Source organism: Ipomoea nil, unplaced genomic scaffold (genome assembly GCF_001879475.1).
Source record: "Ipomoea nil cultivar Tokyo-kokei standard unplaced genomic scaffold, Asagao_1.1 scaffold0382, whole genome shotgun sequence".
NCBI classification, from domain to species: Eukaryota; Viridiplantae; Streptophyta; class Magnoliopsida; order Solanales; family Convolvulaceae; genus Ipomoea; species Ipomoea nil.
The window spans coordinates 1233314-1251449 of NW_017616810.1; the positions used below are offsets into that span (position 1 = coordinate 1233314).

At 31.4% G+C, this 18136-nt stretch overlaps 2 protein-coding genes across 2 annotated transcripts; both read right to left on the bottom strand.

Moving 5' to 3' along the window:
- Positions 1-1665: 1665 nt before the first annotated feature.
- Positions 1666-7349, bottom strand: LOC109172054. The gene is made up of 2 exons (XM_019321210.1): positions 7014-7349; positions 1666-2366 (listed from the first exon to the last, which is right to left on the bottom strand). The coding sequence occupies exons 1-2, from the start codon at positions 7179-7181 to the stop codon at positions 1794-1796; spliced, it is 741 nt and encodes a 246-aa protein (XP_019176755.1). The 5' UTR covers positions 7182-7349; the 3' UTR covers positions 1666-1793.
- Positions 7350-10995: 3646 nt separating this feature from the next.
- On the bottom strand, positions 10996-16674 carry LOC109171813. The gene is made up of 3 exons (XM_019320891.1): positions 16439-16674; positions 11119-11684; positions 10996-11022 (listed from the first exon to the last, which is right to left on the bottom strand). The coding sequence occupies exons 1-2, from the start codon at positions 16604-16606 to the stop codon at positions 11136-11138; spliced, it is 717 nt and encodes a 238-aa protein (XP_019176436.1). The 5' UTR covers positions 16607-16674; the 3' UTR covers positions 10996-11022; positions 11119-11135.
- Between the last annotated feature and the right edge of the window lie 1462 nt (positions 16675-18136).

An 18136-nucleotide genomic window follows, 5' to 3' on the forward strand; every position in this document is an offset into this window, starting at 1 on the left:
TGATCGAACCTAAGATCTCTCATTTGAGGGGTGACAACTATGTCACTCAACCACAAGGCCTTTGACATTTACTGCATTACCTTATAGTTTGAAAATTGAGCTCTATTTGGAGTAATTTTTAAAAATATTATTTTTCATAATAAGTTAATGGGACATATACAAATACATACAATTTATAGCATGCAACCACACAATAAGGTCATGACCGGAAGCGACAATATGGGTTCACAATTGTAATGATGTTGGTTTTTTGTGGGGTCCACAATTTTGAAAAAAACGAAGACCAATATTCTCGCCTAGTGCACGTGTGGTGCACAAGGAACGCAGCCCAACTCAAACATTTAATGTTCATGGCAAGAATTGAACTCCCACCCGAACTAGCTATAATATTATTATTTTTAGTTAAAGACTCAACACTAAATTATACACTTTTGTGCGCAAGCTAAGTAGCCAAATCCAAATCCCCAATGTTCATAATACGAATTGAACCTAGCCTCAAACGGGACTACATGATCTTTTTGTTTTTCCCTAGTTAGAGATTCATCAACACACTAAAGTGTACACTTATGCATATAAAGAGGCCAAATCCAAACCCAAACCTCAAATGTTCATGACATAAATCAAACCCCACCCTTACATTTTTTTCCCATCCGTTAGAGACTCAACATCAAATTAAATTGTACACTTTTACACACAAGGAGTCAAACCTACCTAAACGGCCCGAACCCCTACCTTACATCCATTAGAAGTACTAAGTCTTGATATTAAGTTAGACTAGTAATTCACCCGCGCGATGCACGGAAAAAATTATGTTATTATAAATATAAATAAAAAATAGAAAAACTAAAATATTTTAAATTATTTACCAGGACTATGTGGTCCAATGGTACCCGGGTTGGACTTCCATTTGGAAGATTATGAGTCCGAGCCTCAGTTGAGGCGTTATTGGTTCTTTGTGTTTTAGTAGGTTGAGAAAGTATATGAACAGATACTACAATGTAATAGAGCCAGTAACTTTCAAAAAAAAAAAATATTTTAAATTATTTAATATAATAATATTTTTGAGCTTCCATTGGTCAAATATTTATTATTTTTATAGAATACAAAATTACAATTAAAATTAAAATTATAATTTTGTATGGTTAATATAATCTCTAATTATGTGCATATTCAAATAAATTTATAGAGAGAATTTACATAATTACATTGATTTATTCTTAATTGTACTTCATCCATATTATAATTTTCACAATACGAATAATAACTAAGATAATTACATTTGGAAAACAAATTTCAAATTTTGTAGGTGTAAATTTAAACTCTAATTGAACACAGTACATTTTTTATATGATTATATAATATATAGCTATTTTATTTTTCAAAAGTATATTTTTTATATGATTATATAATATATAGCTATTTTATTTTTTAAATGTTGTGCTTTTTTTTTTTTTTTTTTTTTTTTTTTTAATAATAAAGGATGTTGTTGCATTAATTGTAACATTAAATATTTCCCAAACCATATAGCTTTATTATATAAAGGATTTCTCTTTCACTAGACCAATACCTGCCATAAAAGATCTTTGTTTTGTTTTATATCAAAATAAACATTCTTAAAAATAAAGGGATAGATAGAGAGAATAATATCATCAAATCATACTTGAATTACACTAAAAGTTATATCTCACCATAATCTAAAAAATATAATAAAGACAAAGTTTACAAGTACTACTACATACAAGGTTTATCTCATTATTATTATTATTATTATATGATATGATCATCATTAATTATTACACATTTACAGGCCCATTATTATCACAATCACTATCATTTTCATGATAATTATCCGCAGGCTTCATCTTCCCCTTCCCTTTAGCGGCAGCGAAAACGAAATCCAGATTGTAAAGCACAGGCACCAGGGTGACATAACACAAGAACACCAGCACAGGCCCAAAAATCCACAGCATTAACGGAAGCGCGCCGTAGAACAGGCGGTTCCCGGCGGTGTTCAACGTCAGGCCTTTCTCCAGTAGCTCCGACACGTACTCCGGGCACACCACTCCCAGGCTGTCCGGCGGGCAGTTGATGAGGAAGTTGACCTGGTTTATGAACCGGATGGAGAGGGAGTGGCTGAGGAAGGAGAAGAGGAAGACGAGGAGGAGGGCCACGTACTTGAGCGCCACCATGAACTCGCCGTGGGCGCCGTACACGGCGTCGTTTAGCGGCTTCTTGATGCTGTAGGTGCTGCTTATCACGGCGGCGAGGCCGGAGGAGAGGAGGATGGAGGTGGTGGCCATTAGGGTTGACCCCATGATTGTGTTTCGGAGGGTTTGGACCGCCAATATGTTTTTCTTCTCATTATCCTGCATCATATCATATCCATCATTATGATATCACCAAAATTAAACATATATAAAATTCAATTCAATATGTTATACACCAAAAATAAACATTAAGAAGCAGGAAAACAGAAAAATGACTTCTGAAAAATAATTTATTTTTTAGAAAATATTTTCCTTTTTTAGTGTTTGGTTGGATTCCAGAAAACTGTTTTTGTGTGTTTGGTTTATTTTCTGACAAATGAGCATAATTATTTTTAATTTTAAATATTTAAAATATACAATGATGGTGGTCGTGGTGTTGGCGGGGTCGGGTGATTGACTGCACTGTTGCAAACGAAAAATCTCATCTATTTTCTATTGACCACACTCCTATTTTCCATTGACTTCCATTTTTCCCCTCTAACCAAATACAGGAAACCTAGAAAATGATTTTTAGAAATCATTTTTTGGGTTTTCAAATGCACCCTAATTTCTTTCGAGTCCACGGTACAAAATGTTTGTATTTGAAATTTGCAATTAGCTAGGTCAATAATTAATGGATTAAATTTATAATTAGGTCGATAATGGGAAAACTTTAAAATTTCCAATAATTAAAAGACATACTATATTTGTAACTCGAAAACAATTGAGAGATCAAATTAAAAGTGTGATTTTCTAAAAAATAAATGTATAATATCACTTTAAAAAATATGTTCACGTGCTCGTTAAGCTGATGACTTAGCTCATATATAAAACCTTTTATTTTGATACCTTAGGTACAAAAAAACTAAATCTCTTTTTCCCGAGCTCCTACACCTAGGACCTACCATAATTGTGGGGGCTAATTAATTCACGGTGATTCAATAGCTCCTTGTAAGCACAATAGTCTCTTATGTAGAAGACTATGTCGACAATAAACAATCCTCACAAGAGAATGAAACTCCTATATTGTAGCGGCCAATATTCACTTTTACGTACTTAGGTAATACAATTTTTTATTTGAGAACTAATTGAATTACCTATGAGAACAATCTACTATGATACCTTGTGTTTATCTAAGAGCACCATTATCTGTTTGTGGTCGCCATAGCACGACAGAATTGAGCTTACCACAACGCAAAGAGGGTTGGGTTTGACGCAGCGAATCGAGTACGTGGAATTGTGGAAACTAAGGAAAAAAAAATGTTTGTCTGACACGGATTCCACGCAAGATATATATTGGATTGCACAATGGCCTTATTAAATATTGCTAGTTGATACTATGAACCAGTTGTCGCCTTGTCGGAATGTACCTAGTCAATAATCTCAAGCTGTTCTCATTTTTATACCCCATAACCTTTTTTTTGAAGGTTATACCCCATAACCTAAGTTAGGCAAAACTGATTGATTCAAATTAAAGTTAAAAAATTATAATTTATACTCGTCAAGTATAAGGTAATTATAAATGTCACATTTTAATTTTAAATGATATAAATATTATTAATGAGTTATTATTTGTATGCTACTGAAATTTGAATCCATGAACTCTTAGACAATCAATAAAAAATTAATATAATATGGTACAAAATATACTAATGTGGTATTCTAACCTATTAAATTGCATATTTATTATTTTATATTTATCTTAAAAAAGTATATGTATTAAAAATGTATTTTAAAACTTATACAAAATTCAAACTCAAGAGAGAGAGGAAAAAGACAAATAATACAAAAAGACTTTCTTATGATAATTGCACCACCCAATAATGGGGTACACAAGTTTGTACTCTTGATATATTTCCACAAGGTTGATTTTCCTAGGTGGATGACATCAAAGGATATGATAACAAATACTTTGTCTACACTCATGACAAACACAACTAAAGTGCCTAATCAACATTAAACCTAGGTCACCTTTGTGACAAAATAGATATTTCTATTATTATATATCTTTAATTTCTCACACTAACTCGTTAGAACATAGGGATAAGTGTATTTGTGGGAGAAAAACTGGTGTAACATGTCTTAATTTATTGTAAGAATAAAAAGGTTGAAAAGGAAAATCGTACTAAGAAGATAATGTATGATAGGCTTTACTAGAGGTGTATGTTGTGTGTCTCATATGTTACTAGAAGATGATAGATGTTGGGGCGTAGCAAGAACACATGTCTCTATGGTTTAAACCTGAACTAGGTTCGCTGAGTGGGTCAGTGGTGGAGTGTGTGGGGTAGCATACCCATGATACGGTACACGAGTAATTTTATAAATGTACCATTAGAGTTACATATAAATATGATGCTTGTAAGTTGTAACCAGATGTGTAATAATCACAATTAATAAAAAAACTATTTCGCTATCATTGACCGTAGGCAAACTACCGAACCACATAAGTCTTGTATTTTTTTAATTTTTTTTTTTGTTTTAGTATTTGTTCTTGATTTCTTAATTCTGTTTTTTTTTTTTTTTTTTTTTTTTTCAACAAGATCGAAGATACCATCCTAAAGCGAAAAACATTCTTCATACATTCAACCACCCTTTTCGATGAATTTTGTTTTTGGATCAATTGATAATTCATTTAACAATTAAATAACTATATTTATAAAAATTTGAAAGAATTAAATTTATAACTCGAAAATAATTTAAAAATAAAACAAGTGATTTTACCTTCTTATTATTATTATTATTATTATTATTATTATTATTATTATTATTATTATTATTATTATTATTATTATTATTATTATTATTATTATATGATAAATTATTATCATGGATAGCTGCAAAGATATATGCATTATTAACCTTAACGTGGACAGCATTTCCATATGTTCCATCTCATCAAAGGTGATATGATATGAATGATAATGCGTGCGCGCACACACATATACTCATCTTAATCCCTACCAATCAATCGCATCATTCGTATTACTCCTCAACGTTTTCCCCCCTTCAAAATCAATAAATTGAAGTGAAACTTTAACCTATTAAAGTTAAATCCCTAAAGGCGACTAGATCAAACTGTCTCGATCCGATCTGGTGCATTATTTATGGTCATTTTTGAATAAGAGAATAATAAAATAACGTAACTTCTCCTAAAAAAATGTCACTTAATTTTATGTATCAAATTAAACTAAAAAAAGCATCATTCAATTCTCCGTTGGACCTTTTTAAAAAAAAAAAAAAATTACAATTTAACCTCTTAATTTTTTTTTTTACCCCTTAATTGTTTTCATTTTATAAATTTGATCACTCTCTATCAATTTAAACAAATTTAATCTCTCAATTATTTATAATGTCACATTCAATCCTCGTATTATATAATGTCAAGGACTAAATATGCAACATTATAAATAACTGAGGAACTTAATTTGCTTAAATTAATGGACATTGCATGAACCAATTTTTCAGAACAGAAACAATTCAAGGACAAAAGAAAAATGATATTTTAAAAATTCCTTTCCCCATTTTACCCCTTTTTTCTTTTGGGTCAAAACTCAAAAGAAAGGAATATACGTTTTAGACCAAACTTTCATTAGCAAGTAGAAATGGATGATTAATAGCCTTTTTCCTCTCAAAAAAAAGAAGAAGCCTTTTTTATGCTTCAAACGTGGAGATCATTTATGATGGGGATCTTTTAAGACTTTTACAACTTAGAATTTCTATATATGCATGCACTTTATCTTTTTTATTTTTATTTTTTTTAAAGGTGAAGAACTAATAATAAAGTATTTTGTGTTCAAAGTGTGTGCACAAAAAGGATTCGAACCTGTAATCTCTCTTTTGGGAGAGTAACAGAAATGTCATTGAGTTACAAGTTATTTGACTGGAATTCCTGTTTTATTTGGTATGATTGGATACTGAGCAGTTTTCTATAAATTTAATCAAGTAAATATGTTAATTTTCTTTCTAAATTAGTTAAATCCAACAATTTGAAATAATTGATAAACAAATGAATAACTTTAATGTTTGAGTATTGTAAGGATTATTGTCAATACTAGTTATAACTGAATTTTATCTCATTAATTTTTCCATGCAAAATAATTCGGGATGAAATATAATTCAAACATTTGATAAGATTTTAGATATGAAAAATAACATTATATTAATAATTAATAAATACTTTTTTAAAAAAAATATAGAATAAGTCTTATGTCATAAAGATCAAGAGAACATTTGATTTGTGGTATTGTACACCGTTAATTAATGAAATTGTGTCTCTTCATTAAAAAATGAATCTAAAATTAAGTTTGTTCAACTCTCCCTCTCTCACATACACACACATATATCATAATTGTTATTTAAAGATAATTAAGTTAGCCATGGACCAAGGAGGGCTATGAACTTATGAAGAGTGATTGAGCTTAATTAGGGTCTAGCTAGGGATCATTATTATTTGTAGGAAAAAAATTGGTTAAAATTAACACTTCTTATTAATCAAATAAATGCAATTTTATGGGTCAGCCATCAATGTGTACGTATATGATCTACACATCGATAGTGTATTAATTAAAACATGTGGTCCATCTCAACTAAAAGTCTAACTGATATGAAGGTTAATTTTAAAAGCGATTTCGTTGTTATGGAGAACAAAAATTGAAACTCATACAATATTGCCCGGAGACACAAAAAAAATGGTACAAGAGTATATATATACATACTATATAGAATTAAGGAGAAATGGTTGGTAGGTAGTGTTAATATATAGCATACCTTCATGATGGCGGAGACCCAGAGGCGGCGGCCGGCGGCGTTGGTTCCGATGGTGGTGGTGAGCGGCTGCGTCCGGACCTTATGCCACAACCAAACATGGTACCCAATGCATATCAAACACCCAACAGGGACCAAAATCACATCCAAATAACACTTTCTCCACTCCATTATTGTTAATTAATCTCTAATAATTATGGCAATTCTTTATTGGGGATCGGTTCAACCAATATATAAAAGAGTGCCCCAAAAGAGAAGAATAGTTTATGGCTATATTGGGGGGATGAACTTGGACTGATTTCGGTGCAAAAACCATTGCCAAGCCCAAGCTTTAATTTATAGCACAGAAAAAAGGCAGAAGAAGAAGAGGGAAAGCTAATGCACATACATATATACATCCACTTATAATTATTGTGTGCATTATGAGGGTCTTTTCATGTGTGCAGTGTCTCAATCTTTTTTCTTTTCCAAAATATTTGCCTTTAAAGTTTCTTTATTCCCCTCAACAGCTCCCTTTTTCTTCCTCCCTTCACAATTATACCACTACCAAAAAAACTTAGAATCCAATAGGAACCGACGTTGGATGCATATGTGTCTCTAAAACAAAGGCTAAATTTAATTTACATTATTGTCTCAGTAACGTATTCATTTGGAAGGGTAACCGTGATGCTATCAGACCATAAGGTACTTGGCTGCATGGAAGGTTTTAGTTCATGTTATTTAACAAATTTATAATGAGGGTTTTTCGCAGTTAACTATTTGTTAATAGTTGATAGTTGATAGCTGATTATGTATAGCTAATTTGATTAGTTAATAATATTAATTGGTTATAAAAATATTTGTTAAATTAAATAATGTTTACTCTTAGCTCATTAGATATAAAATGACGTATAAAGGCATAAGTATATTGTACATTTACTTAATTCTTAAATTATTTTTATAATTTATTTTTATGGTAGTATTATTATTAATTATTTGTAACTATTATTTTGTGTGTGTGAGAATTAAGATGTCAGGCAATCATTCGATCATTAAATTCTTCTCAAAAGGTTGAATTCCCAACTCTAAGGGCTCCACACACCCCGGTCCGACAGAGTATCTAAAGGTTGAATCCTCAACTCTAAGGGCCTACACACCTCGGCCCAACAGAGCATCTGGGCGGGAGGATGTAAATCATGGTAACTCAACCGAACCATAGAAGCTAGACAACTCCTGGTCATTCTTCCCAAACTTCACCCCTATGACTAATTGAGCTGCCCATGCAGACCTCATTCGATCAGTAAATTATCTTTCAAAATTTGATTGAACAATTCTAATATTCTATACTTCACAATAAATTACCTTTCATTTGATTGAACAATTCTAATATTCTATACTTCACAATCTTCAATTCATTGCTGATGATTGAAAAATGTGCAATAAGTAAACTCCATTCTTATTTAATTGTTTGCAAACCACACAAAAAAGACAAACCATACAAGAATGACTTTGTGTGACAAACTCGCTTCAATTGAATTTATTTTTTATTTTTTATTTTTTATATTACCCGTCAAGATGTGAAGATTAAGAGATCAAGGAAAATAATGTTGAATTCTTAAAAAAGAAAAAGAAAATGAAAATGAAAAAAGATATAACACCACTCCACTTTAAATAATGTAAGATATATATATATATATATATATATATATATATATATATATATATATATATATATATATATATATATATATATATATATATATATATATATATATATATATATATATATATATATATATATAGGGAAGGGTTCAGGTGCGGGTATAGCTTTCCGTGCGGTTGTGCGGTTAGATCTGAGTTGTTGATCAAATTTAGATCAACGGCTCAAATCAATGAAAATTAAAAAAAAAAAATACGCGTGTCTGGAAGAAAGAAGCATAAGCTAAAAATGACGCACCTTAAGTGATAGAAACAAGCACCTTAAGTGTTAGATCTTAAGCACAAACTCACGCACATTAAGTACAAAACCACACACATTAAGCACAACCTCACGCAAATTAAACACAAAACCCACGCACTTTAAATATTAACTCACAGACTTTAAGTTTCAACAACTATTGACATTAAGCACAAACTCACGCACATTAAGTATAAAACCCACGCACATTAAGCACAAAACCCACGCACTTTAAGTATTAACTTACAGACTTTAAGTTTTAACAATTACTCACGTTAAGCACAATCCCACGTACATTAAGCACAAACCTCACGCACCTTACGCACAAAACTCACGCATCTTATATACAAAACTCACGCACATTAATCACAGATCTGTTCACCTTAATTTTGACCTAGATGCAAAAATTATAAAATTGCTACAACGTTTTTTTTTTTTTTTTTTTTTTAAATTTTGGTAATCCTGGACGTTGATTTAAGCGAGATGAATGACCCAGATTAAACCGCACAACCGCACCTGGACACCCTAACCGTACCAGAACCTAATTTTATATATATATATATGCTAAAAGATATTCGATCTTTATAACATGATTGCATGCTTAGTTGCGTCCATACAAGAAATTGTTGATTATGCAGACTGAGTACATATGATGTGTGGAACATCATATCATATAATATAACAAGGTGCATCTATAATAATTTATCTATTTTTGTTTCTACTTTTAACTATAAATATAATGGGCGAGATAATGACGGCGGAGAAGTTTTTGTCGCGGAAGCGGTCAAGCAGTATGTGGTCTTCCAACGTCATAAAAATAACAAATTCTTACCCCGCCCCCCCCCCCCCCAAAAAAAAAAAAATCAAATTCTTATATTATGATTGGCCATTTACTTTAACAATCATTTGATCCACTTAAAATAATATATATTTAGTACACAAATAATGTATTTTAAATATATTAAAAGTGTATATTATATTTAAAAAAAATACATTATTTGAATACTAAAAATATATTATTTTGTATAATTAACATTCGGTATCCAAATAATATACTTTTAATATATTAAAAACGTACTTTTATAATTAACATTTGGTATCCAAATAATATACTTTTAATATATTAAAAACGTACTTTTTGTTATGATGGCATATAACACTCTGTGAACCATGTACACATAATAATTTGCCTTACTATAACTTTATTTGGCACCCATCATCAACAATTTACTGCTATTTACCTCTTAACCAACCCATTGATTCTTACCCATACTTTCTTTGTCAAATCTGTCACACATGATCTTCCTAATTAGTTTGTGAACTATTACATAGGAGCCAATACACGGCAAATTATATCGTGCACCGCGGTGCATAATCGATTATGCAACGCGCATCCAAACGATGTCGTTTTGTTTAATGAAAAGAAACGGCATCCGTTTCTTGCCGTTCCGCATAAAGTAACTCTATTATTCAATTTCATTTTGTATACACTGCAGTTTCAGTTCAACACAACTACAGTTTCATTTCAATATAACTACAGTTTCATTCGATATTTATAGACCCAAATATGTGAAAATGTTATTTAATTTTATTTTATATACACTATAGTTTTATTAAAACACAACTACATGATCATTTTGATATAATTACAGTTTAATTGTACAATATACACTCAAATATGTTAAATGTTATTCAATTTCATTTTATATACACTGCAGTTTCATTTCACCACAACTACAGTATCATTTTGATATAACTGCAGTTTCATTTGATAATATAAAAATAATACGTGAAGCACTGTCGGTTTAGACATACTGTAGTGTTAGTTGGTAATTAACATACAAAAAAATGTGCGCTTCATTAAAACTAACGGCATGCCGTTTCTTTACTTAAAGAAACGACACCGCTTTGACCACGGTGCACGATATAACAACCCCCAATACACACCATCAAATAGTGACTGTGGGTTTCTCTTTTCAATTTCCCATTAAAAGAAAAAACAAATTGGGTCCATCTAGAATAATAAAGTATTTGGTAATTAACCAATTATGTTCAAATGCCATCCATTTATATGTTGTTTAATTATACCCATATTTTTTTTTGGTGTATCCAGAGTTTCTATTGCTGTTGGACGGACACAATGACTAATCCCTGACTGAATTGTAGTCACATGTTTCTCCCCATATTAATTACACTTCTAAAACCCCATTCCCAATCTCATGATCATAATCATGACCCAACTTCCCCTTAGGAGGGGTGAAAACAAAGTCAAGGTTGTAAAGCACAGGCACCATTGTAGCATAACACAAGATCACAAGAACCGGGCCAACAATCCAAAGCAACATCGGAATGGCGGCGTAGAACAGCCTGTTCCCCACCGCGTTGAGCGCGAAGCTCTTCTCCAGCAGCTCGACAACGTAGTCGGGGCGCACCACTCCGAGGTTGTCCGGCGGGCAGTTGATGAGGAAGTTGACCTGGTTGGTGAAGCGGATGGACAGGGAATGGCTGACGAAGGAGAAGAGGAAGATGATTAGGAGGGTGACGTACTTGAGCGCCACCATGAACTCGCCGTGGGCGCCGTACACCGCGTCGTTCAGCGGCTTCTTCACGCTGTAGGTGCTGCTTATCACGGCGGCGAGGCCGGAGCAGAGGAGGATGGAGGTGGTGGCCATTAGGGTTGATCCCATTATCATGTTTCGGAGTGTTTGGACGGCCAATATGTTTTTCTTCTCATTGTCCTGCATGCCCATGCATAATTTAAATTAATAATTAGATCACCACATGTCTATAGTGCACTATCACATGATTTTGATCAAATGTTGTTACAAGACAGAGATTTATTCAGTGTACACCATCAAATAGTGATTTCAAATTTTTCTCGTCACTCAAAATTGAGAATTTAATTTTATTGATCACCCGTTAAAGTGGACAGTATTTCTGACCACTTTTTTCCGTGGTCAAAACAGTAGTAAACAGATATGAATCCTAACTTTTCAACTATTGGTGGTCAGAAAGTTAAAAATTGATATGGATTTAAGTAGCTAATTAATTGGATTAAATCTTAATTTCAATCACATACATTAAAATTTAATTCAATTCATGTTTTCTTGTTGCATACTAATTTTCAATTCTTCTCTCAAAAGGTTGAGTTTCCAATCCCAAGGGCTCCATATTCCGACTCAACAGAGCATTTACGATGATGTAAATTATGACGGCTCAGCAGACAGAGTTAAATGTTGGTGTGCATAAGGGATTTGCCCACTTTGAATATAATTTTCACAGTGCTGTTGCGGAGACTATATACTGTCCACGCACGTTGCAACTAACCTTAATTTGGTACGGTGTAAATCAAAGACCAAAATGATTGCTTGTGACATGGTTTCCATAGTTTTCCATTCATGGTTTGTAGTGACATATTGGATTGCATAATGGCCAAAATGGAAAGAATAACATATATAGAAAGAGATGGCCAAATTATCCTATATATCATGATCTATATTGCAAGGTGCAAAGGTGGAGTTAGAAATTTCAAACATTAGGGGGGAAAAATTTTAAACAAAAAAACTTCAAAATGTAAAAAAAAAGGATTATATTTTTCTTTTTCATTTCCCATATAAATAATAAACATTTTATTTCTGATTTAGTATTACATTTGCTAGTATAAGTATTAAAGTTCATATTGATCCGACCCATCTCACGGACAAGGATCCGTGAGACGGTCTCACACAAGTTTTTATCTTGACCAATTATTCAATTCAATTCAAAAATCATATTCGATACACCCCTTAGAAAATTTATATGCAACATGTAAATCCCATGTACATGATTGAATTAACATTCAAAATTTTTTGTCATCGGATTGGGATTTTAGATTCAAATCCATCTTCACACGTTTTAGGGTTGTGGGTGTTGCTAAGGTTTTTTATGCAAATTTATTTATTTTATAGTGCTCATGTTGGCCGGAACCTATAAAAAAATCAATTTGTATACGCGTGTGAGGTGACATGTTGAATATATAATATATAATATATAAATAATAAATGTAAATAATAATATATGACTTTGTGGTCTAGTGGTACAAAGTGGCTCTCTTAATTTTATTGATTATTATTAGTATTAATTATTCAGTGAATTCCATTTCCTTTTCTATTTTTTGTAAATTATGAATCTGTTTTTTTTTTTTCAAATTTTTTTGTAGGATTTTTTTTACTGTTATTTTTATTATGACCCCTTTTTTTTTTTTTTTAAAAAAATGCTTTCATTTTCATTGAATTAAGAATCCTTTTTTATTTTCAATTTTACTGATTATTATTAGTATTAATCAGTAAATTTCATTTTTTTTCATTTTTAGTGAAGTAAGGATTTTTTTTCTTCATATTTTACTGTTAATTTTCTTACTGATTATTATTATTATTATTATTATTATTATTATTATTATTATTATTATTATTATTAATTAATCAGTGAATTCTGTTTCCTTTTCTATTTCTCGTGAATTAAGAAACTTTTTTTATTATTCTAATTTTTGGTAGAATTTTTTTTTTTACTGTTTTCCTTATTATGACCCTCTTTTTTTTCACACCCTTCCGTTTCTTTTTTTTTCCATTTTCATTGAATTAAGACTCATTTTTTATTTTCCTATTTTACCAATTATTATTAGTCATAATCAGTAAATTCCGTTTATATTTTCATTTTTAGTGAATTAATGATCTTTTTTTACTGATTATTGTTAGTTTTAATTAATTAGTGAATTCCGTTTCATTTTCTATTTTTTTGTGAATTAAGGATCTTTTTTTCTATTCTACTACTAATGTTTTTACTAATTATTATTAGTATTATTAATTGATAATTTTTTTTTTATAGTTTGTGCGGGAAACTAAATTAGAGATCATGAGTTTGATTCCCAGTGAGATTGGTATAGATATTATATTATAACAAACTTTCTTTTTTTTTTTTTTTTAGTTAAGGCTGAATATGTCATTCAATTAGATTTTTTTGCTAGTGGATTTTTGAAAAAATTGTTAATAATTGATCAATTTTAAATTATACAAATAAGATTTAATATAATGTTTGCATTGAAAACCACTAAAAGCGACAACCAACCTAGAAAAAATGGCCAAAAGACATTCTAAGTACACTATCTATCTACCCACTCTATAGTATAGTGGGATACACACACAACAGGTTGTTCATAGGTGTAAGTCATTAAGAACTTGATTAAGTAATCATTTCTTTAGTTGACAATTTAAAATTCATAAACTATCCCCTTCTCCCTTTTATATTTTCCCCTCCGATCCCTTTTATCCTTTAATTTATCTTTTTTAAAAAATATTTTTAATTGGTGGGAATATATTTTACCCCCAACCACTAGCTAATGAAATGAACGTGTGCACTAGGTAAACTTTATTATTGTATAACAACTCACCTGCAAACTACACATGAAAAATCTTGTGCAACAGACTCAACTACGAAAGTGTTGGCAAGAACCGAACACATGACCATTCAAATACAAAAATCATACTCTATCTGATAATTCTAATTGGCCACCCCTGCTAGGGCCTTCACTCTTACTTCTTAACTTAACAAATTAAGTGTCCCCCCAAGTGCCCATCAGTCCCTCTACCTCCGATCCCAACTATCAACCTCATCTGGACTTGGCCCTCTAGGCCTCCACACAACGATAAGAAGGATACACAGTATTTATTAAAAACTAAACTATTTACATCTACTCTTTTGTTGACACGCAACATTAGAAAATGAGATATGCCTATTCCCGGGTGGAAGATTGCATCTAGGAATGTAGGATAGAATTTTGACAGCTGTAGTGTGGGAGTTTCACCCTCTTATGAGGGTGACTCATTGTGAAACCAGCTACTGGATGGTCCTCCCACATAAGGGACTGTTGAGTCATCGTGATTTAAGTTTAGGGTGTGACGTGGAGATTTTGGAGCGGGAGATTTTACTTTCTATGTCCAAAGAAAATAAGATATGTCTAATTAACACTCGTAAGCAATGACACAATCTAGATATAAGTAATTAGATCGAACCGTTTTAAATTTTTTGTCAACCCAACAAGATGTTGCACTTTGAGTGTGTTAAAATTTTCTATAGTTTGTACTTTCATGAATTTAAATGTTTTTCCCTTTTGCTCATTTTAAGTGTGATTAGTTTTCCTAGCTTTCTGGTTTAGTTTCCATAATGAGTAGAGTTGAAACAAGACACCCACACTCAACTTCTATGCACGTTACACATGTACACTTTCATTCCCAACAGAAAACGGAGACAAAGAATTAATGATCAAAGAGACCTAGGATAGAAGTAAGAAAACATAATAAAATATCAATTTTAGAAAATTATACGGAGTATAGTTGTTAAGATTGTCACATTTTGCGATGTTTAATACCTGTGGGTATTTTCAATCACATTTATATACCAATCTATAAATTTTAAAATCTGCCCGAAAAAGGTGACTAAGTTGTACCAGAAAGTTAAGTGTTCAGTTCTTGTCAATATCCTCTCAATCGAACTAATTGCATAAAAAAATTTTTAGTACAATTTACCTCATGTGTGTTTGTGACGTGCGCATCAAAATATTTTTTTTTTTTTTTGGAGAAATTTAAGTTGTGCTCATGCGATCAAATTGGTTGACATTCGAGATTTCTTACCTAGAATGAGGTTTTTGGTTAAAACATCATTTCATGCATTTTATGTATATAAAAATTGTTGTTTTTTAGGTAAATTTATTTATTGGACAAAATGAATTCCTTGTTGAATCAAATAAGGGACGAAATACATCGGATCAAATAACACTATGTTCGGGGTATAAGTTATAACTCAACTAACCCAAATTGATTAGATAATTGATCGAGTAATCACAAGATAAAACTGTTTATTGGTCTTTTTATTTGAGTCGATCTATGAACAACTTAAATTGATCATTGGGGTTATAATTGTTACACGAAAATTCATTTGAACAAAATTTTAATATATACTAAAAAATGAACATATCTTGTCATGGTTTACGATATAATTTTGAAAAGCCAAACACCAACAGACCATGGCAATAAAGGGGGTGCTTGGTAAATAGCTATTAGCTGATTGGGTTAGTGAGTTTGACTAGTTGATAACATTAACTGATTGTAGAAAGATGTTTGGTAAATTAGCTGTTAGCTGAGAGCTGATCACATACGAAAATAACTTCCTAAAAAAAACTGATAGAAAAAGTTGTTTTGAGTAGTTTTTTAAATTTGAGTGTTTTGAAGTGTTACAAAAAGCTAATTAATCAAACATTCATGTTAATTATTTAACCAAGTCAAACAGACAATAGTGATCAAACAAGTCAAAATTAACGTATCCCTTGCAGACGCGGCAAAACTCCACGAGAAAAAAGCACAAATCGCTCTCTGCTAACTACTACATACATACCAGATGAAAATGCAGAAAATGAATGCAAAGAATTATTGAAGAAAAAATTGCGGCGGCGATAATATACCTTCATGATGGCGGAGACCCATAGGCGGCGGCCGGCGGCGTTGGTTCCGATGATGGTTGTGAGAGGCTGAGTGCGAACCTTGTGCCATAACCAAGCATGATACCCCAAGCATATCAAGAACCCCAATGGAACCAAAACAACATCCAAATAAGACTTCTTCCATTCCATATTCTTGAATTGATTATTGCCTCTGTACCTACACCAAACGTGGCCTTAAATTTGCGTCTTGTGTATGTATAGTTATGGCAATGTAAATATGCGTGGTAGAAAGCACTATATATAGAGGAAACGTACCGTAGTGAGGGGAAAGATGGGGGATTTTTTTTTTTTTTTTTTTTTTTTTTGGGGTGGGGTTACGGGTAACCTACAACTACTAATAGACTATCTAAGAGTGTGCATTAAGTAAATTTCGTTCCTCCTGTGTAATAGTCAGTAAACCATATAGGAAAGGTAAGTCGCATTTTAAAAAAATTTTGAGCAATGAACTCGATTAAGAAGGTATTGACAAAAATCATGCTCGCTCCACCCACTTAGCCATTTTTTTTGGGACATTTAATTATTTTCGACATAATGCATTCATATTATTTATTTGAAGTTAACTATTATGTACTTTCAGTTAACCGTTATGTACTTATAAATAAACTGAAGATATATAATAATTGTAATAGGTTCATAATTTGTTAACTAAATATAGACTATTTGTTAATGATAAATATATAATTTAGACTGAGTCTACTATGTGCATGGTAGACCCTGATTCATGAGAATATAACAATTGCTTTATAGTGGAAAGAAGAAAAAGAAAACTATATCCTTAATATGGCCTATTTTGTGGGCTACTTTAAGGGGAGTGTTTGGTTGGGAGAAAGGAATTAGGGAGGAAATGAATTGTAATACGGTGGGATAAGAATAAGGTATGAATAATGTAGGAATTCAAATTACATTGTTTGGTAGGGAGAAATAGAATTATTGAAATTTGGAAGGAAAGAAGTGGTGTAAAGACTAAAATACCCTTGTGTAATAATAAGAGTAATAATAATCAAGGATAGTAGTGTCATTTCATATAATTTTTCCTTTCCCACATCCATTGAATTGCAATTCATGAGCAATTCAACAAAAAGAAGGAATTGCAATTCGGTGGAATTGCATTTTCATCCAACCAAACAATGTAATTAATGCTTTCATTGAATTACAATTCAATTACAACTAAACTACATCCAACTAAACGCCCTGTAAATAATAGAATTTTTAACTTGTGTGTACGTGATGGCGACATGGCGTACATAAAAGTTGTGTCATAATTAATGTTCGTGGTACCAGAAAATAAATTAGTAACGTAAACCACAAAGTGTTTTGGATTTATCTCCGCTTTCATGAAAAAGTAATCGTTATTGTGTGGATCATGATCCATACAAGTTGTATGAATCATATTTTGTATAGTGTAAAATAATGTACATTCAGTACAAAAATAATGTACATTATATTCAGGGGATGTATATTATTTTTGTACTGAGTGTACATTATATTGTATAATGTACATACAGTACAAAAATAATGTACATTTAATATATTATAAATGTACTTTTTATTATGGTCCACCGAATAATTTACCATGAAAAAGCTCATTTAGTACTTCAACTACATTTTTGGGTTTACTAATTAGTATTGCATTAATGGCTAAAAGAAAATTGGGCTTGT